Below are 25615 nucleotides of genomic sequence, written 5' to 3'. Positions count from 1 at the left end.
TTCTCGACTTTTAGTTTTTCAATGTTTAATTTTTTAGTTTTTTTATTTTTAATTTTTCGATATTTCCGTTTTTCGATTTTTCAACTTTTCCAATAAAAAAATGGAAAATTTAAAAAATCAAAAATGAAAAAGTATAAAATAAAAACTTTGAAAAATCTAAAAATTGGAAATCAAGAATTTGCAAAATTGAAGAAAGATAAATTGAAAAATCGAAGGTTCAAAAATTGAGAAACTTAAAAATTGAAAAAGTGCAAAGCACAAAAAAACGAAATATTGTAAAATCGAAACATTAAAAATTAAGGAAATCGGAAAATCGAGAAATCTAAAAATTGCAAATCTGAAAAATTTTAAAATTGGAAAACAGAATTACCGAAAACTAAAAATTGAATAGATGGAAAATTATAAAATCGAAAGAAACATTGAAAAAATAAAGGAAATGGAAAAACAAAAAAATTGCTATATAAAATCTAGAAAATGAAAACTAAAAAATTGGGAAAGTGAAAAATAAAAATTAACAACTTGAATAGTTGAGAAAAAGAAGAATTGAAAAATTAAAAAGTTAAAATCTGAGAAACTGAAAAATCAAAAAATGAAAAATTGTCAAATGCTCAAAACACCAAAATCCTCAGATCCACAAAACACCAAAGTCCTCAAATCCTCAAAACATCAATATGCTTAAATAATAATCCTTAAAACACCAAAATTCTTAATTCCTCAAAATATCAAAATCCCTAAATCTTCAAAAGACCAAAATCCTCAAATCATCAACACACAAAATTCCCAAATTTTCAAAACATCAAAATTCTCAAATGCTCAAAACACCAAAATCCTGAAAAATCGAAAAATTGAAGAATTTGAAGCCTGAAAATTGAGAAATCGAAACATTAAAGTCTAAAATGGAAAAATTGAAAAACCGAAGAATCGTATTACCGAAAATCCCAAAAATGAAAAAAAATTGAAGAATCGAGAAACCCAGAACTGAAACATCGGTAATTTCATAAATGGAAAAACTGAAAAATTGACAAGAAATCGAAAAGTCGAAAAACAAAAATCGAAAAATTAAAAACTCAAAAACCTTAAAAATCGAAAAGTTATAATCCGAGAAACTAAAAAATTAAAACATGAAAAATTGTCAAATGTTCAAAACACCAAAATCCCCAGATCCTCAAAACACCAAAACCCTCAAATCCTCAAAACACCAACATCTTCAGATCCTTAAAACACCAAAATCCTTAAATCCTCAAAATATCAAAAATCCCCAAATCTTCAAAACATCAAAATTCTCAAATCCTCAAAACACCAAAATCCTACAAAATCGAAAAACTGAAGATTCGTAAAGTTGGAAAATTGAGAAATCGAAACATCAAAAATCTAAAATTGAAAATTCGAAAAGCTGAAGAATCGTAGTAACGAAAATTCCAAAACGGAAACATCGGTAACTTGAGAAATCGAAAAATTGAAAAATCGAAGTCGAAAAACCAAAATCGAAATATCGAAAAATTAAAAAATTAAAAAATCAAAACACTGAAAAATCGAAAAGGTAAAATCTGAGAAACTGAAAAATGAAAAAATGAAAAATTGCAGTATAGAAAAATTGCAAAATGGAAAAATTAAAAATAAAAGAAAATGAAAAACGAAAAACTATGGTATCAAAAAATTGATCGATTCGGATTTTTCTAAAAATTATAAGCTTTGATTATGCGATTTTTTTTATGATCAATCAATCCTTATAGTTAAAATAAAGATATGTACGTAATGTTAATATAAATGTAAAGAAGCGTGCTATGCGTTTGTTTCGAGTGAGTTTTTCCATTACAAAGTTGTAATGATGTCATCAACATTTTAGTAGAGTATTATATTTCCAAATTTTCAGGACAATGGAGTGAGTCATTCTTAACTTAATAAATAAAATAAATTGCCTGAATAAGTAATTCTAAAAACTGTGAGTGCATTGATAAACCTGATAAACCACTAGTATAGATAAACGAAAATTCAACACGGATTCATGCACCACAAGTACAGGAGTATTTTATTTTATAAAAATAAGAACTAATTTACTATTGTAAATTTTGGACATGAGGTCATAGTGGTAATACAAAATTTGACGCAGACAGACAGACGAAAACTTAGCTTACTCTCAGGAAGTAATAGTTACTTAAAACGGATTATTTGCCCGTTTACTCTTTAATATTTTAAGAATAAACACTCCCTACTTCATAAAATAACCTCCCCCACTTTCATTAAGTACTTAAAAGTGTATTTTCCGAGCGAATTGCCCCTCAACAAGCGACCACAACCCGAGCCAATCGATAATTTTCATCGGCTTATTTTTTTGACACCTGCCAGACTTATCGAAAAACCGTCTTCTCGTTTCCCATCATCTCCACTCCTTGCAGGTCACCTTCGAGGGCCTCTGGTCCCGCAACACCCACCCGAAGGACTTCCCCGCCAACGGATGACTAACCCGCTTTAGCGACATCATCGGGGCTTCGCACACTGTAAATTACACTTTTTGGAAATACGGCGACATCGCCAGTGAAGGACTCCGTCAACTGGCGGAGAACGGAAACACGAGAATGCTCGAAAGCGAACTGAAAGCAAAGGCAAGTAATTAAAGTTGGAAACAGTCCCACTTGAAAGAATGCCGTCCTGATTAATTAGCTTAGTTTAATTTCCTCATTTTTTTCAAGTAGAGCGATCACATAAGGACCATCATTAAAGCGAGAGGCATCAGCTATCCCAATATCACCGGAAAAACCTTCGCTGTGTTCCGGGTGGACAATCGCCACCATCTGATGTCCATTGTCTCGATGATCGATCCCTCGCCTGACTGGATTGTGGGGGTTTCGAGTCTAGAACTGTGCCTCAGGAACTGCTCCTGGGTGGAATCGAAGGTGCTTAATTTGTACCCGTGGGATGCCGGGACTGACGATGGAATCACCTACATCGTGAGTATAACGGAGTCTTTCTTTTTAGCACTACAGTCATTTTCTCTTATTATTATTGTTAGTGTTTTTTTTTTCTAGTTTTTGAATAAAATTTGAGTTTTTTTACGATTTACCGCAGCACAATACCTACATTTTATTGAAAAACTTATATTAACATAATTTCTTTTAACATTTTGGCAAATTAGTCATTAATTTGTCAAAAACTGAACGTGTTCACCTTAAGAACATTTACCTTACTGCTTTCTAATCAACTTTTTCCGTTAATAGCTCTCAAACAGAATTCTCAAGTTAGCAAATAACAGAATCTAATTATAGATACGAATGCGCTGACTGCATTCACAGACAAATGACTTGTCGTCCTAAATGATTTGCAAACTTAGTTAAACTTGATGAATAAACAACTTTGCTGTAGTTTGACGAGGATATTCGGGGGAAACTCGGTTCCGACTTAAACTATCTTTCAGTGGACTTGAAGGTGCGATAGTGACAAAAAAATCGGTTGAAGGTTGTTTCGAAGAACTTCCCTCGCAAAATCAGTGGTGTAAATAATCCTCCCGCAGCCCTGCGGGGAGCAAAACAGAATTAAAAAATTAAAATATGGAAGAATTGAATCTAGAAACTGATATGAATGTTGAAAAATTGGGAAATCGAAAACTTGAAAAATCGAGGAATCTTAAAAACGAAGAGTCGAAAAGTTTTAAAATTCGAAAAATCTATATGCCAAGAAATCGAATAAAATAATCGCAAAATGGAAAAATTGAAAATTCGAAAACTGTAAAAACTGAAAATTCGATAAAGCGAAAAATTCCAAAACTGAAATGATGAAAAAATGGAGAAATCGAAATTTGAATGAAACATTTCAAAATTGATAAAATAAACAACCGAAATTTCGAAAAATCGCAATATCAAAATCGAGAAACTGAAAAATTAAAAAATCGGGAAACTAAAAAATCGAAACATTCAAAAACAAAAAAATTCAAAACTCTAATTGTAACTAGAGAACTAGAAAAACCTAAAATTTTACAAATTGAAAAATTAAAATATCGAAAAAGAGAAGAATCAAAAAACTGAAAAATCGAGAAATCCAAAAAAAATTGCAAAATCTGAAATTCAAAAGTCGAAAAATTGATAATCAAACCCTCAAAACATCAGAATCCTCAAATCCCCAAAACACCAAAATCACCAAATCCTCAAAACGTCAAAATACTCAAATTCTCAAAATACTAAAATTTTCAAATCTTCAAAACACCAAAATCTCCAAATTCCAAAAGACATCACAATCTTCTAGTCGTTAAAACAGCAAAATCTTCAAATCCTCAAAACACCAAAGTTGTCAAATCCTCAAAACCCTAAAATCCTTAAATTCTCAAAACACCAAAATCCCCAAAACACAAAATCACACAAAATCCTCAAATACTCAAAACACCAAAATCCCAAATCCTCGAAACATCAGAATTTTATTCATCAAAACACCAAAATCCTCAAATCCTAAAAACACCAAAATCCTCAAATCTTCGAAACACCAAAGTCCTCAAATCTCCAAAACACTGAAATTCTTAAATCCTCAAAACATCAAAATTCATAAATCCTCAAAACACCATAGTCCTCAAATCCACATTACGACAAAATCCTCAAATCCTCAAAACACCAAATTTCTCACAACATCAGAATCCTCATATCCTCAATACACTAAAATCCTCAAATCCTCAAAACATCAGAATCCTCAAATCCTCGAAACACAAAAAACTCAAATCCTCAGAACACCAAAATTCTCAAATCCTCAAAAGACCAAAATCCTGCAAAATCAAAAAATTGAAGAATCGAAAAGTTGAAAAATTGAGAATCGAAACAATTCTGAAAATTAAAGATCTAAAATTTAAAAAATCGAAAAATTGAAAAGTTGAAAAAATAAGGAATCGAAGAATTATAGTCCTACTGGAAAACCCAGAAACTGAGATATCGAAAAATTAAAAAATTGAAGAAAAATTGAAGAATCGAAAAACCAAAAATGCTGAAACCCTCAAAACATTAAAATCCTCAGATCCTCAATATACTAAAATTCTCAACTCCTCAAAACATCAAAATTCATAAATCCTCAAAACACCATAGTCCTCAAATCCACATTACGACAAAATCCTCAAATCCTCAAAACACCAAATTTCTCACAACATCAGAATCCTCATATCCTCAATACACTAAAATCCTCAAATCCTCAAAACATCAGAATACCTAATTCCTCAAAATACCAAAATCCACAAATCCTCAAAACGCAAAAATCCTCAAATCCTCAATATACTAATCATCAAATTCTCAAACATCAGAATACTCAAATTCTCAAAACATCAACATCTTCAAATTCTCAAAACACCCAAACCCTCAAATCTTCAAGGCACTAAAATCCTCAAGTCCTCAGAACATCAAAATCCTGAAATTCTCAATATACTAAAATTCTCAAAACATCAGAATCATCAGATTTTTTTGGCGTAATAAATACACTAAACACTAAAGTAAACACTAAACATCAAAATCCTCAAATCCTCAAAACAACAAAATCTTCAAATCCTCAAAACGCCAAAATTCTCAAAACACCAAATTTCTCAAAACATCAGAATCCTCAAACACTAAAATCCTCAAATTCTCGAAACATCAGAATCCCTAAATCCTCGAAACACCAAAATCCACAAATCCTCAAAACGAAGAAATCCTCAAATCCTCAATATACTAAAATCCTCAAATCCTCAAAACAATCCTCAAATTCTCAAAACATCAGAATCCTCAAATTCTCAAAACATCAACATCCTCAAATCTTCAAAACAACAAAACCCTCAGGTCTTCAAAGCAGTAAAATCCTCAAGTCCTCAGAACATCAAAATCCTCAAACTGTCAATACACTAAAATCCTCAAAACATCAAAATCCTCAAATCCTCAAAACAACGAAACCCTAAATCCTCAAAACTCCGAAATTCTCAAAACACCAAAATCCTCAAATCCGTAAAACACCAAAATCTTGAAATCCTCCAAACGCCAAAATCCTCAAATCCGCATAACAACAAAATTCTCAATTCCTCAAAACGTGAAAATCCTGCAATCCCCAAAACGTCAAAATCTTCAAAACACCAAAATCTTTAAATCCTTAAAACGCTAAAATCCTCAGATCCCCAAATCCTCAAAACAGCAAAATCCTCAGTTCCTCAAAACACCAAAATTCTCAAATCCTGAAAACACTAAAATCCTCATATCCTCAAATCCTTAAAAGGCCAAATTCCCCAAATCCTCAAAACATCATAATCATCAAATCCTCGAAACACCAAAATCCTCAAATCCTCCAACCACCAAAATCCTCAAAACACCAAAGTCCTCAAATCTCCAAAACACTGAAATTGTCAAATCCTCAAAACATCAAAATCCTTAAATCTTCAAATCCTCAAAACATCAAAATCTCCAAATTCTCAAAACATCAGAATATTCAAATCCCCAAAACACCAAAATCCTCAAACCTTCAAAACACCAAAACCCTCAAATCCTCCAAAACACCAAAATTCTCAAATCCTCAAAACACCTAAATCCGCAAATTGTCAAAACATCAAAATACGCAGATCCTCAAAACACCAAAGTCCTCAAATCCTCCAAAACACTAAAATTCTCAAATCCTCAAAACACCTAAATCCGCAAATTGTCAAAACATCAAAATACGCAGATCCTCAAAACACCAAAGTCCTCAAATCCTCAAAACACAAAAATCCTCAAATGTCCAAATTTTAAGAATCCTTAAATCTTAGATAGATAAGTTTATTGCACAACAGTACAAATCTTCAAAACGCCAAAATTTTTAAATCTTCAAAACAACAAAATCTCCAAATCCCCAAAACACCAAAATCCCAAAATACTCTAATCACCAAAATCTCTAAATTACAAAAGACATCACAATCTTCAAATCGTTAAAAGAGCAAAATCTTCAAAACCTCAAAACACCAAAGTCCTCAAATCCTCAAAACACAAAAATCCTCAAATGTCCAAATTTTAAGAATGCTTAAATCTTCAAAACGCCAAAATTTTTAAATCTTCAAAACAACAAAGTCTCCAAATCCCCAAAACACCAAAATCACAAAATACTCTAATCACCAAAATCTCCAAATTCCAAGACATCAGAATCCTCAAATCTTTAAAACACCAAAATTCCAAAATCCTCAAAACACCAAAATCCGCAAATCCTCAAAACAACAAAGTTCTCAAATCCTCAAAACATCGAAATTCTCCAAATTCCAAAAGACATCAGAATCCTCAAATCCTTAAAACACCAAAACCTTCAAATCCTTAAAAATCTTCCAAACTCCAAGATCCTCGAATCCTCAATACACTAATATCCTCAAATCCTCAAAATGTTAGAATCCTCAATCACTCAAAACACCAAAATCCTCAAATCCCCAAAACATTAAAATTCGCAAATCCTCAAAACACCAAAGTCCTCAAATCCTCAAAACACCAAAATCCTCAAATCCTCAAAACATTAGAATCCTTAAATCCTCAAACACTAAAATCTTCAAATCCTCAAAACATCAGAATCCTCAAATCCTCGAAACATAAAATACTCAAATCCTCAGAACACCAAAATTCTCAAATCCTCAAAAGACCAAAATCTTGCAAAATCAAAAAATTGAAGAATCGAAAAGTTGAAAAATTGAGAATCGAAACAATTCTGAAAATTAAAGATCTAAAATTTAAAAAATCGAAAAATTGAAAAGTCGAAAAAATAAGGAATCGAAGAATTATAGTCCTACTGGAAAACCCAAAAACTGAGATATCGAAAAATTAAAAAATTGAAGAAAAATTGAAGAATCGAAAAACCAAAAATGCTGAAACCCTCAAAACATTAAAATCCTCAGATCCTCAATATACTAATATCCTCAACTCCTCAAAACATCAAAATTCATAAATCCTCAAAACACCATAGTCCTCAAATCCACATTACGACAAAATCCTCAAATCCTCAAAACACCAAATTTCTCACAACATCAGAATCCTCATATCCTCAATACACTAAAATCCTCAAAGTCTCAAAACATCAGAATACCTAAATCCTCAAAATACCAAAATCCACAAATCCTCAAAACGCAAAAATCCTCAAATCCTCAATATACTAATCATCAAATTCTCAAACATCAAAATACTCGAATTCTCAAAACATCAACATCTTCAAATCCTCAAAACACCCAAAACCTCAAATCTTCAAGGCACTAAAATCCTCAAGTCCTCAGTACATCAAAATCCTAAAATTCTCAATATACTAAAATCCTCAAAACATCAGAATCATCAGATTTTTTTTTGGCGTAATAAATACACTAAACACTAAATTAAACACTAAATATCAAAATCCTGAAATCCTCAAAACAACAAAATCTTCAAATCGTCAAAACGCTAAAATTCTCAAAACATCAGAATCCTCAAACACTAAAATCCTCAATCCTCGAAACATCAGAATCCCTAAATCCTCGAAACACCAAAATCCACAAATCCTCAAAACGAAGAAATCCTCAAATCCTCAATATACTAAAATCCTCAAATCCTCAAAACAATCCTCAAATTCTCAAAACATCAGAATCCTCAAATTCTCAAAACATCAACATCCTCAAATCTTCAAAACACCAAAACCCTCAAGTCTTCAAAGCACTAAAATCCTCCTGGTATGAGTTAGAAACGTTTTAGTATCAGGGTTAGCCTGCATTCTAACTTTTTGTACGCTGCTCTAGTTGTGCAATAAACTTATTCTTATTCTTATTCTTATTCAAATCCTTAGAACATCAAAATCCTCATATTCTCAATACACTAAAATCCTCAAAACATCAAAATCCTCAAATCCTCAAACAACGAAATCCTCAAATCCTCAAAACGCCGAAATCCTCAAAACAGCAAAATCCTCAAATCCGTAAAACACCAAAATCTTGAAATCCTCCAAACGCCAAAATCCTCAAATCCGCATAACAACAAAATCCTCAAATCGTCAAAACACCAAAATCCTCAATTCCTCAAAACGTGAAAATCCTGCAATCCCCAAAACGTCAAAATCTTCAAAACACCAAAATCTTTAAATCCTTAAAACCCGAAAATCCTCAGATCCCCAAATCCTCAAAACAGCAAAATCCTCAGTTCTTCAAAACACCAAAATTCTCAAATCCTGAAAACACTAAAATCCTCATATCCTCAAATCCTTAAAAGGCCAAAATCCCCAAATCCTCAAAACACCATAATCATCAATTCTTCAAAACACCAAAATCCTCAAATCCTCCAACCACCAAAATCCTCAAAACGCCAAAGTCCTCAAATCCTCAAAACACCAAAATCCTCAAACCCTCAAACCACCAAATTCCTCAAATCTTCAAAACACAAAATCCCCAAATACAGCACCAAAATCCTCAAATTCTCAAAAGACCAAAATCCATCAAAATCGAAAAATTGAAGAAGCGAAAAATTAAAAAATTTAAAATTTAAAAAATTGAAAAACTGAAAGATCGAAAAAATAAGAAATCGAAGAATTATAGTACTGGAAAACTCCAAAACTAAAACACCGAAAAATTAAAAAATCGAGGAAAAATTGAAGAGTCGAAAAACCCAAAACTGAAACATCGGTAATTTGAGAAATTGAAAAATTAAAAAATCGAGAAATCAAAAAGTCGAAGAATCGAAGTCCAATGATCGGATGGAAAAATGCAAAATTGAAAAACTGAATAATTGAAATTTCGAGAAATCTAAAAGTCGAAAAACTAAAAAATTGATTAACTGAGAAATTGAAAAATCGAAAATTTAGAAACGTCAAAAATTGAAAAGTGGAAGAAAAATTGGAAAATCGAAGAATTGACAAATCGAAAAGTTAAAAATTCGTAAAATAAAAACATCGGGAAACTGAGCAATCGAAAAATGAAAAAACCGAGAAATGGAAATTTTGAAGAATCGAGAAATTGAACAACCGAAAATAAAAATCCCAACACTGAAATATCGACAAATTGAGTAATCGAAAAACTGAAAATCGGGAAATTGAAAAATTGAAAATGGGGAATTTAAAAAATCGAAAAATTCAAGAATCAAAAACTACAAAAATTCCAAAACTGAGAAATTGAAAGTTGAAAAATCGAGAAATCGAAAAGACGAAAAATCTAAAATTCGAAAAATTGTTATAATACATTTGGATTTTTTTTCAAAAATCTGGCTGTCGAGGAAAAAATCCAACACGGATTCATAAACCACAATTTCAGGACTATGTTACTGTTTAACATTTAAATAACATTGGACAAAATTGTAAGATCCCATGCTTCCGAAAACCTTTAAACTTTTGCAAGATTTCAAAGTTTCATTGTGTGATTTTTTTTCCCAAAATCTGGATGCCTAAGTTAAAAACTCAAAACGAATTCATAAACCACAAGTAGAGGAGTACGTTATTTTATAAAATTTAAGTAATATTTACTATTGTAAAATTTATGGATGACGTAACTCCAATGTTGGTGGGAATGGACAGACAAATTTTCCATCTTTTCTATTATTCATACAAAATTCGGCAACAATCGGCAATTTCAGAGATTATCTGTCTAACAACAGACAGACAGACGGAGATGGACTCGATTACAATACATCCTTAGCTTACGCCCGGGAAATAAAAAGTGAAAACAAAGTCAAACTGTAATTAGAAACACGAAATAACGTTTAAAAGTTTACGAATCTACGACTACCAGAAGTGAGGACGTGGCTAGTGATCAATACCAATCATAGGGCACCGAACTGCCGCTAATAAGCTTTACACGACTTCTTACTTCAGACTTTCATTAACTGCAATACTAAACCGTCAGTATTAGCTTTTAGAGTTGAGCCATTGCTGTCTCGATTCTCTCACGACTTCCGAATAAATCCAATTTTATAATTTCACAGTCTCAAGTAGGTTTATTAAGTTATAAAAAATTTACAACGTGTTCAGTTCACTTTAACACCCAGTCGTTTAAAAACATTGTGTTCCTTTTGAAAAGTAGCAGCAGACCTGTCTTTCTCCACCACACCAAACTCGCTGAAACGTCTCCTCTGCTTTCCAAACCCAAATCCAAACCCTCATACGCGGCACTTCAACCCTTTAATTATCCGCTTCGCATCAACAAGTCACCACAACCAACAATTACTCATTTCACTTTCCTTTCATGTTGCAGTCCCCTAATCAGCCATCTTCGCCTCGCCAACCCATAAAACGCATCAAGTCGAACAACCCCAACGACCCTCGTTCCCCATTTTACGACAAAAGTGGTGCCGAAATGAAACCCTTAGCCAGACTCTACTTGTCCAGACAACGTCTGTACGAGAAAATCTGCGACCCCTCTAGTGGAGATGAAAACTACGACGAGAACGACTCCTGCGAAACCGAGCCATGGTCGGACTGGTCCCCGTGCTCGGCCACGTGTGGCAGGGGTGTCAAGTACAAGCAGAGGAGGTACAAGAACGAAGAGAGCAAGTATATTTGTCATAAGAGACTGACGGAGAGAGCGGGCTGCGAAGCTGTGCAGAAGTATTGTCCTCATCTGCCTGCCAGGGAGGTGGAGGACCCCATGTGTGTGCTGGGGGTGTGGAGCGAGTGGTCGAGTTGCAGTGTTACGTGTGGAAGAGGAACGAAGACGAGGGATAGGAAGTACAAGAACAGGTTGGCGGCGAAGAGTTGTTCTGCGCCAAAGGTTAATCCGCCGAAGCTACAGGAGAACTTGGAGTGTTTTGGGGAAGGTAAACTTTGAAATAAAAGAGATTCTAAAATATAGCGTTTCTATAATCCCGGGGCAAGGTTTCAGAAATATTCGTCATGAAATTGAATTATTTTCAAAAATACAAAAAATTGACATATTTCAGTGGGCGATTCTGGAAAAGTGTAGAAGTTTTTGAAAAAATGACGCCGAAAGTAACTTCAGTCAATCGAAATCTACAAGAAAATGTCTTTAGTTAAGTTTCGAAGGGCGACGAAAATGGGCTGAAATTTTTATAAGGAAGGAATCCGAAAAATTTTATTTTTGAAAAAGTTAGCAAAAAATCCTCAAAAAAATCAGGTATATAGATTTCGACGTGTTGATTCCGAAAATATAGCGTTTATGTGATGCAGTTGCAACATTTCAGAAATATTCGTTGTGAAATTCAATTAATTTCAAAAATTCGAAAAAGTGTCATACTTTTCCAGAAGTATCGAAAAAAAATTGTGGCCGAAAGTAACTTCAGAACATCGAAATCTACAAAAAAGTGTCGTTGGTTAAGTTTCAAAGGAGAACGAAAATGAGTCGAAATTTTTGTAAGGGAGGGGTGCAGAAAAATTTTGTTATTAAAAAAGTTATCAAAAAATCCTCAAAAAATTCAAGGAAATTTTGACTTGCTTATTCCGAAAATATAGGGTTTTTATGATCTCGGGGCCAGATTTCATAGATATTCGTTGTGAAATAAAAATTAATAAAATTTAATAATAACATTTTCAAAGATTCGAAAAATTCCCATATTTCAGTGGGCGATTCTGGAAAAATGGAAGTTAATCAAAAAAATGAGGCCGAAAGTAACTTCAGCAGATCGAAATGTGCTTGAAAATGTCTTTCGTTAAGTATCGAACTAGACGAACATCGGCCGAAATTTTCGTAGAGGAAGAGTATTGAAAAATGTTGCTTTTGAAAAAGTTGTCAATTATTCTCAAAAAAAAATTTGTATATAGGTTTCGACATGCTGATTCTGGCAATATAGTGTTTTGTAATCCCGGGGCAAAGTTTCAGAAACATTCGTTGTCAAATTGAATTATTTTTAAAAATCCGAAAAATTGCCATACTTCGATTCTGGAAAAACGGTCGAAGTTACAAAAAAAAATGAGGGTGAAAGTAACTTCAACAGATCGAAATGTGCATGACAATATCTTTGGTGAAGTGTCGAAGGTAGACGAAAATGGGCCGAAATTTTCAGGAGTGCTGAAAATTCTTGTTTTTCAAAAAGTTGCCAAATAAGTCTCAAAAAAAATCAGGGATGTAGGATGATGAAGTGATAATTCCGAAAGTATAGCGTTTTTGTGATCCTGGGGCAAGATTTCAGAAATATTTGTTGTGAAATTCAATAATTATTTTCAAAATTCAAAAAATTGCCATATTTCAGTAGGTGATTCTGAAAAAATTGTTGAACTTATCGAAAAAACGAGGCCAAAAGTATCTTCAAGAGGTCGAAATCTGCCAGAAAATGTCTTTTGTTAAGTTTCGAAGGTGGACGAAAAAATTCTCAAGAAATATATAGCATACAGATTTCGACATGTTGATTCCGAAAATATAGTGTTTTTATAATCCCGGGGCAAGATTTCAGAAATATTTGTTGTGAAATTGAATTATTTTCAAACATACGAAAAATTGCTATACTTTAGTCAGCGATTCTGGAACAATTGTAGGAGTTATCGAAAAAATGAGGCCGAAACTAACTTCCGGAAATTGAAATCTTCAAGAAAATTTTTATAAGGAGGGATATTAAAAGATAATAATTTTGAAAAAGTTGCCAAAAAGTTCTCAAATAGAACTGGGATCTAGATTTCGACGTGCTGATTCTGAAAATATAGGGTTTTATGATTCCGGGACCAGATTTCGAAAATATTCGTTGTTAAATTCAATTATTTTCAAAAATCCGAAAAATTGACATATTTCATTGGCGAATTCTGCGTGGAAGTTAAGGCCAAAAGTAACTTCTGGAGGTCGAATTCAATAAGAAAATGTATTTAGTTAAATTCTGAAGGTGGACGAAAACGGGCCAAATTTTCGTAATTGAAAAATTTTGTTTTTGAAAAAGTTACCAAAAAATTCTCAAAAAAATCGGGGACACAGATTTCAACGTGCTGATTCCGAAATACAGGATTTTTATGAGCCCGGGGTCAGATTTAGGAAATTTTCGTTGCAAAATTCTATTATTTTCAAAAATTCGAACAATTGCCATATTTCAGTAGGCGCTTCTAGAAGAATGGTGGACGTTATAAAAAAATGAGGCCAAAAGTAACTTGTGAACACCGAAATCTACAAAAAAATATCTTTGGTTAAGTTCCGAAGGTGGACAAAACTGGGTCAAAATTTTCACAAGCGAATTGAAAAATTTTGATTTTGAAAAAGTTGCCAAATAATTCAAAAAAATCTGGGTTGTAGATTTCGACGTCCTGATTCTGAAAATATAGCGTTTGTATGGTCCCAGGCCAAGATTCTCGAAATATTTATTGTGAAAATCAATTATTTAAAAAAATTCGAAAAATTGCCATATTTGAGTAGGCCAATCTAGAAGAATGGTGGAAGTTAAAAAAAAATGAAGCCGAAAATACCTTATGAAGATCGAAATCTACAAGAAAATATCTTTGGTTATGTATTGAAGGTAGAGGAAAGTAGATCGAAATTTTCGTAAATTTTGCTTTTGAAAAAAGTTGACAAAAATTCTAAAAAAATCTAGAATGTAGATTTCGATGAGCTGATTCCAAGAATATATAGATGTTATGATTGCGTGGCAAGATTTCAGAAATATTCGCCTTGAAATTGAATTCTTTTCAAAAATCCAAAAAAAAAAAAAAATCCAATAGACGATCCTGAAAAAATGGTGGAAGATAACTAAAAAATATTCAGGAGATCGAAATTTGCATGAAAATGTTTGGTTTATTATGGAAAGTAGACGAAAATTTGTCAAAATTTTCCTAAATTTTACTTTCGAAAAAGTTACCAAAAAATTCTCAAAAAATTCTGAGATATAAATGTCGACGTGTTGATTCCTAAAATACAGCGCTTTTAGAATCTCGGGACATGATTTCATATACATTCGCTGTGAAATTCAAGGATTATCAAAAATCCGAAAAATTGCCATACGTCAGTGGGGGATTCTGGAAAAATTGTGGAAATTATCCAGAAAATGAGGCGGAAAGTAAATTTAGGAAATCGAAATTTACAAGCAAATATCTTTTGCTAAGTTTCGAAAATGTACGAAAATAAGCCAAAATTTTGGCAAGGGAGGGATATTAAAAAATTATGGTTTTGGAAAAGTTGCCTAAAAGTCCTGAAAAAATCGAGGACATAGTTTTCGACGTGCTAATTCCAAAAATATTGTGTCTGTAAGGTCACGGGTAAGATTTCCGAAATATTCGTTGTGAAATTAAATTATTTTCAAAAATTTGAAAAATTGCCATATTTCGTTGAGCCACTTTGGAAAAATGGTTGAAGATATCGAAAAAATGAGACCGAAACTAACTTCAGGAGATCGAAATCTTCAAGAAAATCTCTTTTGTTAAGTTGCGAAGATCGACGAAAATGGGCGAAATTTTCAAGGGGGGGGGTCAGAAAAATTTTGACTTTGAAAATGTTGCCAAAAAATAAATCAGGGATATAAGATTTCGACGTGCTGATTCTGAAAATATAGTCTACAAGTATTTATGATTCCGCGGCAAGAGTTCAGAAATATTTGTTGCGAAATTCAATTATTATTTTCAAAAGTCCGAAAAATTTTCATATTTCGGTCGGCGATTTTGGAAAATGGTGGAAGTTGTCGAAAAAAATGCGGCCGAAAGAAACTTCAGGAGTTCTAAATTTACAGGAAAATATCCTTTATTAAGTTGCGAAGATGGACGAAAATGGGCCTAAATTTTCTTGACTTAGTGTATCGAAAAATTTTATTATACAAAAATTTTATTTTTGAAAAAATTGCCAAAAAATTCTCATAAAATCGAGGACACAGATTTCGACGTGCTGATTCCGAAAATATAGGATTTTTATGATCCCGGGGCCAGATTTAGGAAGTTTTCGTTGTGAAATTCAATTATTTTCAAAAATTGGAAAAATTTCAGTAGGCGATTCTAGAAGAATGGTGGAAGTTATAAAAAAATGAGGTCGAAAGTAACTTGTGAAGATAGAAATCTAGAAAAAATATCTTTGGTTAAATATGGAAGGTGGACGAAAATAGGTGGAAATTTTCCGAAATTTTGCTTTTGAAAAAGTTGCCAAAAAATTTCCAAACATGTCTGAGATATAAATTTCGATGTGCTGATTCCAAAAATATACCAGATTTCATAAATATTCGTTTTAAAATACAATTATTATCAAAAATACAAAAAATTGCCATATTTCAGTGGGCGATTCTGGCAAAATTGCGAAAGTTATCGAAAAAATGAGGATGAAAATAACTTCAGAAAATCGAAATTGACAAGGAAGTGTCTTCTGTTAAGTTTCGAAGGTGGACGAAAATGGACCGAAATTTTCGTAGTGAGGGATATTAAAAAATGTTTGCTTTTGAAAAAGTTGCCGAAAATTTCCAAAAAATTCTAAGACATGGATTTCGAAGTGATCATTCCGAAAATATAGCGTTTTTAGAATCCCAGGGCAAGATCTCAGAAATATTCGTTGTGAAATTCAATTACTATCAAACCGAAAAATTGCCATATTTTAGTGAGCAATTCTGAAAAAATATAAAAAAAAGAGTCAAAAATAATTTTAGTAGATTCAAATCTACAAGAAAATTTCTTTAGTTAAATTTCGAGGGAAGGTAAAAACGGGCCGAAATTTTCGTAAGGGAAGGGCACCGAAAAATTTTGTATTTAAAAGTTTCCAAAAAATTTTCAAAAAAATTTGGCACGTAGATTTCGATGTGCTGATCCCGAAAATATAGCGTTTTTTCTCGCCCCGAGAGAGCATTTTCGAAATATCTGTTGTGAAAATCAACTATTTTCAAAAATCCAAAAAATTGCCAAATTTCATTGAGAAATTCTAGAAAATGGTGGAAGTTATCGAAAAAATGAGGGCGGAAGTAACTTCAGGAGATTGAAATCTTATAGAAAATGTCTTTTGTTAAGTTTCGACGATGGACGAAAATAGGCCAAAATTTTCATAAAAGATATTCAAAAATTTTGCTTTTGAAAAAGTTTCCAAAAAATTGTCAAAAAAATCTCGAACATAGATTTTGTCATGTAGATTTTGAAAATATGGTGTTTGTTTAGTCTCGGGGTAAGATTTCCGAAATATTCGTTGTAAAATTCAGTTATTTTCAAAATTCAGAAAAACTGCAATTTTTCAGTGGGCAATTTTGCAAAATGGTGGCAGTTCTAGAAAAAATGAGGCCGAAAGAAATTTCTGGAGGTCGAATTTAACAAGAAAATGCCTTTAGTTAAGTTTCGAAGCTAAAAATTTTGTTTTTTAAAGTTGCCAAATAATTCTCAAAAAAAAACCTGGGTTACAGATTTCGACGTGTGAATGCTGCAAATATAACGTTTTTAGGATTCCGACGCAAGATTTCAGAAATATTCGTTGTAAAATTCAATTAGTTTGAAAAATTTGAAATATTGCCTTATTTCAGTGGGCGATTTTGGAAAAATGGTGGAAGTTATCCAAAAAATGAGGCCGAAAGTAACTTCAGGAGAATGAAATCTTCATGAAAATGTCTTTTGTTAAGTTTCGAAGATGGATGAAAATAGGCCAAAATTTTCATAAGCGAAACAATTTTGAAACATTTTGCTTTTGAAAAAGTTTCCAAAAAATTCGAAAAAAAATCTGAGACATAGATTTTGTCGTGTTGATTCCGAAAATATAACATTTGTTTGGCCCCGGGGCAAGATTTCCGAAATATTTTTATAAAGTTCAATTATTTTCAAAAAAAATTTAAATTGCCATATTTCAGTGAGCGATTTTGAAAAAATAATAGAAGTTACCGAAAAAATGAGGCCGAAAGTACCTTGAGGAGATCGAAATTTACAAGAAAATGTCTGTAGTTTAGTTTCGAAGGTGGGCAAAAATGGGCCAAAATTTTCATCTTTCATACTGAAAAATGTTGCTTTTGAAGAAGTTGCCAAACTATTCTTTAAAAAATCTAGGATAAACACAGATTTCAATAATTTCAGTACAGGATTCTGGAAAAATGGTCGAAAAAATGAGGCCGAACGTAACTTTTGGAGATCTAAATCTACAACAAAATAACTTAAATTTTGAAAATCTTCTTTTCTTTTCTTTGTAAAATTATAACAAATTAAACAATGCGGCGATTTATTCGAACACGACACGTTAATTTTCAACTTTAAACGAGCTTTTCTCAATAAACTTAAAAAACTAGTGATTTTTGACTATCAACAGTTTGGACACTAATTCACTAATATTATCAGTCGTACAATAATCAAATACTCACATTTTCTCCCTTTCACATAGCCAATAAAGTTTTTTTGCATACATCCCCCAGGTAAATGCGATGATTTAGAAGTTGATGAACTGCTGAAAAACTGCCCGGAAAAGCCCTGGACTGAGTGGTCGCCCTGTTCCGTAACTTGTGGAAAGGGTTTCAAAGTGCGGTACAGGCTTTCACTGCAGTCCCAGAACTGGCCGTTTATTCCCAATGCTGAAACAAATTACGATGAAACCGAGGAATTCGACGAGGATGACCCTTGCAGCCACCAAAAACTCAAAGAGACGGTCGAGTGTTTCCAGAAAGTGTGTATCGAGGAAGAGGGTCAGGTTCCCGAAAAAGGTAAGTGGAACTTTCTACACACAAGCTTAATAAAGCCCAAACATACGTCTAATTTACTTATGGAAACTACTGAAACATGTTGTTTTCTATATCTCGAATACAGCTGCAAAAACCCGCATTCTTTACACACCAGAAATAATATTAAGTACAGTTTTTTTGTAAATAATCTTTCAACAGATTAATAATCGTTGCGGCGTTCAAAAATAACAACTTGCGTTGTGGGAAGTGACACCGCATTTAATTCAACACCAAAACCGTGACACACCGGAACACTGTTAAATTTAGCGGGCACCAAGGTCATTCCCTAGGGATGTCCTCCCACGACATACAAGACGCCTCGAGTCAAAGCTACTTATTATATGTTTCCGAAGGATCGCTTCCCTGAGGGCTGTTATTAACGACGACGCTTTAAAGGCCGACTTGATAAGACCAAAAGACATTATTTTTTTAAACGATAGCACCCACACTATCTGTCAAGATTCAGTTCAAACTTTGCATAGCATTTACTGTTTCGTCCATTTTACTTTATATCTGACTTCGGTACATATAAAAATGCGATAGAGCCAGTATTTCAAACTAAAATATCAAAAAAATTAAGTGATTGTTATTTGTTTGCCCGATTGATTGTAGGCTACGTCTGCAGCCTCCCCAAGGACGTCGGCTCCTGCAAAAGCAACATCGACCGCTGGTTCTTCGACAACATTAAGGGAAACTGCGAGATATTCAGCTACAGCGGTTGCGACGGCAATTCGAACAATTTCCGAACTCTCGAACAGTGTCAGAAAATTTGCGCCGACTACCAGAGTAAGTTATGTTCTCCGCGTGTTGTAATTTTTACGGCCTATAAAAACAAACAAAATTATTTTTTTCATTCCAGAGGAATTAATCGCGAACCTTACGGCTCATAAACGACAGCTCGACGTAACGATTTCTGGCGTCCTCTCCTACAACATCCAAAACGACGCTATCAATGGTAATAACTGTGGTAATTATTTTTTAACGTAGAGCTTAATTTTTAAGCGAAAATAATTCCTTCGGACAGTTTCAGCGCCCTCGTATCGACCTTACAGCCAGATACAGCTGCAAACGCCGAACGTCACTGACTGCGAGCTCACCAAGTGGTCTAGCTGGAGCCACTGTAGTGCGATGGGGCGGTGTGGGAGTGGATATAAGTCTAAATATAGAGAAATTAAGGTGAGGAGGTGTTAAAATCAGGGAAGGAAATGAGCTAGTGGTTGTAGGTGCTTCCAAGCAACGGGGGAAAACCGTGCTCCAAAAAGTTGACGAAAAGGAAAAAGTGCCACATTCCTTGTACGAACGAAGTGGGGAAAATCCAGTATAGCTTGCACACTTTTGATAATATAAGAGTTGATTGTGTCATGTCGGCTTGGTCAAACTGGACCAAGTGCGACGGGAAATGTACTAAAGGGCTATATCAAGAAAGGTACAGACATGTGGTGGTCCATCCGACACCCAATGGAACGCCGTGTCCGAGCAAAATTGAGAAAAAACCATGTTTGTGTCGTCAGTAACTTTTTTAACTCATATCGACTAATCTGATGTATGAAAGCAACGAAGCGAGTATTCTACATAGGAGTATCTAAAAATAGTAGCATATGTAGCTCACTTTCGTAACACTTATTTATTTACGAAAATTGAATTTGTGACAATAAGTCTAACTTGTGAGGCTGTTTGTGGTTTTCTATCGTAATCTACACACATACCTATCTGTAGATTGGAGAGTTAACGTTACTTTTCTAAATTTAACTATTACTGTTGTAAGTCTAAGTTGTGTATGAATTATTGGAATTTAATGTTCGTTTAATAAAATTTAAATAAATGTGTAAGTGTTTTTTTTCCGCGTGGTAGTCGTTTGCGGGGAACAGAATTAATGGTAACTTGGTGGGTCGACGATTTTCAAGGTATAGCTGTGTAAGTTCGGCGTTTCTTAGGAAGTTTATAAAATAAGATTCGTGTTGAGCTTTCACCTTACACATTCAGATTTTTGGAAAAAAAAAAATATATACTGCCGAATGTTCTGAAATCTTGCAAACGTTGTAAGGTTTTCGTAATCATGGTAAATCGTTAATCAAAAGTTATTCGTTTATTCCCTCCAAAAAAATTGATGACGTCATCTCAAAATTTTACCTAATAAATCCTCTCTGAAACTCTGTACTTGTGGTTTATGAGTGCACATTACATACATATCTTTATTTTAACTTATAAGGATTAGCAGAAAAAATAAAATTCGCAAAATCAAATTTAGACTGATTTTTTGATATCCCAATTTTTCGTCTTTTTCATTTTCTCTTATTTTCAGTGTAGCCATTTTTCATTGTTTCGATTTGATAATTTTTCGTTTTTACAACTTTATTTCTCTAAATTTCTCTACTAAATTTTTTAATTTTCCGTTACTTCAATTTTTCGAATTGCATTTTTTCAATTTTGCAATTTTTCGATGTTACAATTTTTCATTTTTCGATTTTTCAGTTTCTCAAGTTCTTATTTTTCGATTTGTGAATTCCTCGATTTCCCTATTTTGAAACGACTCAATCTTGCAATTTTTGGATTTCTCAGTTATCCGATTTTGCAGTTTTTCCATTCTTAAATTTTTCGATATCACAATTTTTCGTTTTTTCTGTTCCTTCGATTTTACAATTTTTCAAATCATAATTTTACGTACGAAATGAAAAACTGAAAAATCGAGAAACTGAAAAATTTATAATTGAAAAAACCAAAAATTTAAAAATCTTGGCGCCAGTTTATAGAATATTTTAGTTGAGATTACGTTAATGGTGCCTTTAATGATGCATTTAGCGACATCTGATTGGCATAGAGTGGGTCACGTGGTGATTTAATGTCGCATTAAAAATTTAGTCGCAAGCAAATATTTAAATGAGCTTCTGAAAACCGATTCTAAAAGTTGAAAAATCGAAGAATTGAAACACGAAGAATCGAAAAATCCGCAAGCTAAAAAATTTCACATTAAAAAAAAAATAATTATATCATAACAAAGAAAACCGAAAAATTGAAAAAAATTTGGAAAATAAAAAACCGAAACGAAGAACTTCAAATCGAAAAATTGAAGAAATGAAGATTGAAAAATGCAGAAATTGAAAACTCGTCAAACTGCAGACGGAAAAATTGTTAAATCTAAAATTGAAACATTAGAAAGTGTGAAAATTCGTTTTTACGACTTTAATTTCTGGACTTCTAAATTTTTTAATTTCTCGTTTCTTCAATTTTTCATTTTTCGATTTTTCGCTTTCTCAAGGTATTATTTTTCGATTTTTTAATTTTTCGGTTCCTTAATTATTGAAAGTTCTTCATTTTTATCTTTCATTTTGTCCATTTTTTTAATCTTCATTTTCTCGATTTTATAGCACAATTTTTCGTGTTTTCGTTTTTTTTATATTCTCAACATTTTTTTCGATTTAATCATTTTTCTTTTCTCAATTTTTGAAATTTTCAGTCATTGGCGTTTCAATTCCTAGATTTCCCAATTTTGAAAATTCTCAATTTTGCAATTTTTGGATTTCTCAATTATCCGATTTTGCAGATTTTCGATTTTTAAATTTCTCAATTATTAATAGTTCGATTTTTAAATTTTTCCATATCACAATTTTTCATTTTTCTTTTTTCTTCGATTACCATACCGTAATTTTAAGTTGTTTCTTTTCCTTCGTATTTTCAATTTTTCCATTTTGCTTGTTTTGGTTTCATAATTTTTCGTTTTTTCAACTTAAATTTTTTCAGTTTTTCAATTTCTTAACTTCCAAAATTTTCAATTTTTCGTTGCTTCAGTTTTAAGAATTGCATTTTTTCAAGTTTGCAATTTTATGATATTACAATTTTTTTTTCGTGTTTTCAGTTTCTCAATTTTTAATTTATCGATTTTTTTAATTTTTCGTTTTCTGAATTTTCCATGTTCTTGATTTTTATTTTTCAATTTCCTGATTTTTTTTATTTTCATTTTCTCGATTTTGTACCATAATTTTTTATTTCTTTTATTTTTTCAATGCTTTTTCTAGTTTATAACTTTTCGTTTATTTAATATTTCAAATTTTCAATTTTTGCAATTTTGTGATTTCTCAATTATCCGATTTTCGGATGTTTTATTCTTTCGTTTTTTCGATTTCTTTATTTTTTTCGTGTTCTTTTCGATTAAATAATTTTTTGTTTCTTCCATTTTTTAAAATTTCAATTTTCCGATTTTCAATCAATCGGATTTTCCGATTTCTTTAATTTTCAATGTTCCGAAATTACAATATTTCGTTTTTTCGATTTGGCACTTTTTCGACTTCTAAGTTTCTCAATTTTTAATCTTTCTATTTTTGAATTTTCCGTTTCTTCAATTTTTCAGGTTTTTGATTTCCGATTTTTAGTTATTTCAGAGTTTTCGATTTATGCTTTTCCGTTTTTTTCGATTTTTCAGTTTCTCAATTTTTAGTTTTTTAAATATTTGGTTTCTACAATTTTTCACCTTCTTGATTTTTATTTTCTCAATTTTGTTAATCTTCATTTTCTCGATTTTATAATACAATTTTTTGTTTTTGGTTTCCTTTTTTTCAGTACTTTCTTAGGATTTTATATTTTTTCATTTATTCATTTTTTAAAATTTTCAGTTTTTGATTTTTTGTTTCTTGAGTTTTTTAAGAATTTCTCAATTATTTGTTTTCCATTTTCTTTAATTTTCAATATTTAGATTTTTCAATACTTTCTTTTTAGATTTTGCACTTTTTCGATTTTGATGTTTCGGAGTTTTTAATTTATCGATTTTTAAATTTTTCGTCTCTTTAATTTTTCACGTTCTTGATTTCCAATTTTTTGATTTTTAAAAATTTTTTTTATACTTTTTTAAAAAACGAAAAATTAAAAACGGAAAAGTTAAAAAAATCAGAAAAAATTGAAAAGTTGAAAAACTGGAAAAATGAAAAATTCAGAATCGAAGAAGTCAAAAACTACAAATCGAAAACTTTAAGATCTAAAATATAAATTTATCGAAAAACTGTAAAGAAGAAAAAATGAATCGAATTAAAAAATTGGAAAGCCAAAAAATTGTAAAATCGAGAAATTATTCTAAAATCGTACAATTGAAAAAGGAAAATTTAATATATTTTCGATTTTAAAATTTTTCGTTCCTTTAATTTTTCAAGTTACCGATTTCCAATTTTTAAGCTTTTCAAATGAAAACAACCATTCGATGTTTACATCATGTTGGTAAGGTCCCCAAATTCACCTACATCGCGAACCCTGTGAAGTTAATCACTTCAGATCTTGAAGAATATCCTTTTATAACCTATCAAGCTAATTATCGAATTTCGTCGAAAAGATTTGCAGTAATGCGACTTCAAAACCTGAACCAGAAGATGATCCCTGTCAATTGAGTGAGTGGAATGAGCATTCAACTTGCAATAGTAGGTACATGTGATAATTCGGTAAAAATTCCAAGACCGTCAGTTGGAGAAAACCGAAAATGAAGAAGAATGTATTAAAGAGGGTTTTTTGTTACTCCAAGAAACAATCAACCGCTAAGCACAATTAAGAAAAAAAGGCAAAATATAAACCCCGCCCACCCGCCCCATCTCATTTGTGAGGATTTTTTTTATTCTTAAAAACTTCAAACATGTTTAAAATGGTAATTTTTTTAGGGAACTATGGATTTTGCAATTAGACTCCACCTCTAGGTCTGCCAACGAATGAAAACTTCATTACTATTTAAATCGGGGCTGGTATGGGTGGGGCTTAATCTTTGGCTTTAATTTTCTCTTAATATAGGTAGTATTCTTTGAACACCAGGATACCCAAAAACATGTTTTTTATTTCTCGTACAGAAATAAGTATTTTGCAGTTAAGCTGTGCCCCCTTGGCTCACGACGAATAAGAAAAATCATCACAATTTAGATAGGGTGGGTGGGCGGGGCTACATTTTACCTTTTCTTCTTAACACGTTAGACTTATTTCGGCAACAAGAAACTTAAATCCACCACTTTTCTTCTACAACCCCTTTAAATACGTCAAAAGTTGAACGTCAAAGTTACTATCGACGGCAGTTTATAAATGACAATTTTCTGCACCCTATAGCGTTTTTTTTTTAATTAATAATTTAGTTTTCTTTGTATAACACTTAAGTACATATTTCACATAGTATATATTTTCTCGTAAAAAAATAAGGATTTTACAATTAAACTCCGCCCCTCGCTTTACGACGAATCGAAAAAATCATTACAATTGAGGTAGGGCGGGTGGGCGGGGCTTATATTTTCACAACAAGAAACTTAGAACATGGTTAAATTGGTACATTTGTGAAAGGAAATATGGATTTAGCAATTATGGGCGGAGCATATTTCTTTATTCAAATTTTCCATTTTAAACATATTTTAAGTTTCACGTTGTGAAAAGAAGAAAATGTAAGCCCGCCCACCCACCCTATCTCCATTGTGGTGTTTTTTTTATTCACCGTGAACCAAGGGGGCGAAGCTTAACTGCAAACTACTTATTTCTTTAGACAAAATTAAAAACATGTTTTTGAGTAACGTGTTGCTCAAAAAGTACTATGTATATTAAGGAAACAAGACAAAATATTAAACCCCGCCCACCCACCCCATCTCAATTCTGATTTTTTTTTTATTCTTAGAAATTTAAAATACGTTCAAAATGGTAAACTTTTGTAAGAAAATATGGATTTTGCAATTAGGCTCCACCCCTAGGTCTGCCAACAAATGAAAACTTCATGTTAGATATTTAGATCAGGGCAGATATGGGTGGGACTTAATCTTTGAGTTTAACTTTTTCTTAATAACACGATACTTAAAAACATGTTTAACACGGTAATTTCTTGTAGAGAAATAAAAAGGATTTTGCAATTAAATTTCGCTCTTTGGCTCTCGACGATTAAAAAAATTCATCACAATTGAGATAGGGCGGGTGGGCGGGGCTTATATTTTGCCCTTTTTCTTAATATATGTAGTCGTCTTTTCAGAACAAGAAACTTAAAATATTTTAGATTTGTAGACAAATGTGGATCTTGCAATTAAGTCCCGCCCCTCGATCTGACAACGAATGAAAATTTCATCACAACTGAGAACTGAGATCGGGGCGGGTATGGGTGGGGCCTAATCTTTAGCTTTATTTTTTCTTAATATAGACAATGCGATACTGAAAAATCTGTCTTTAAT

The 25615-nt window shown here is 32.3% G+C and overlaps 1 protein-coding gene across 1 annotated transcript in view; it reads left to right on the top strand.

Moving 5' to 3' along the window:
• The window catches only part of LOC135127048 (spondin-1-like), a 51379-nt gene extending 31100 nt beyond the window's left edge, over positions 1-20279 (top strand). Inside the window, 8 exon segments of the mRNA XM_064053350.1 lie at positions 2397-2603; positions 2694-2948; positions 11132-11693; positions 18153-18437; positions 19068-19241; positions 19315-19410; positions 19480-19631; positions 19679-20279. Of these exon segments, the coding sequence (XP_063909420.1) occupies positions 2397-2603; positions 2694-2948; positions 11132-11693; positions 18153-18437; positions 19068-19241; positions 19315-19410; positions 19480-19631; positions 19679-19969 (2022 nt within the window). The 3' untranslated portion in view covers positions 19970-20279.
• Positions 20280-25615: the final 5336 nt, after the last annotated feature.

Source organism: Zophobas morio, unplaced genomic scaffold, assembly GCF_036711695.1.
Source record: "Zophobas morio isolate AGI-343-1 ecotype UQ-CSIRO unplaced genomic scaffold, CSIRO_AGI_Zmor_V1 ptg000002l, whole genome shotgun sequence".
Lineage (NCBI taxonomy): Eukaryota > Metazoa > Arthropoda > Insecta > Coleoptera > Tenebrionidae > Zophobas > Zophobas morio.
The sequence above is the reverse complement of the archived record's forward strand: the minus strand, read 5'-3'. Positions and strand labels throughout refer to the sequence as shown.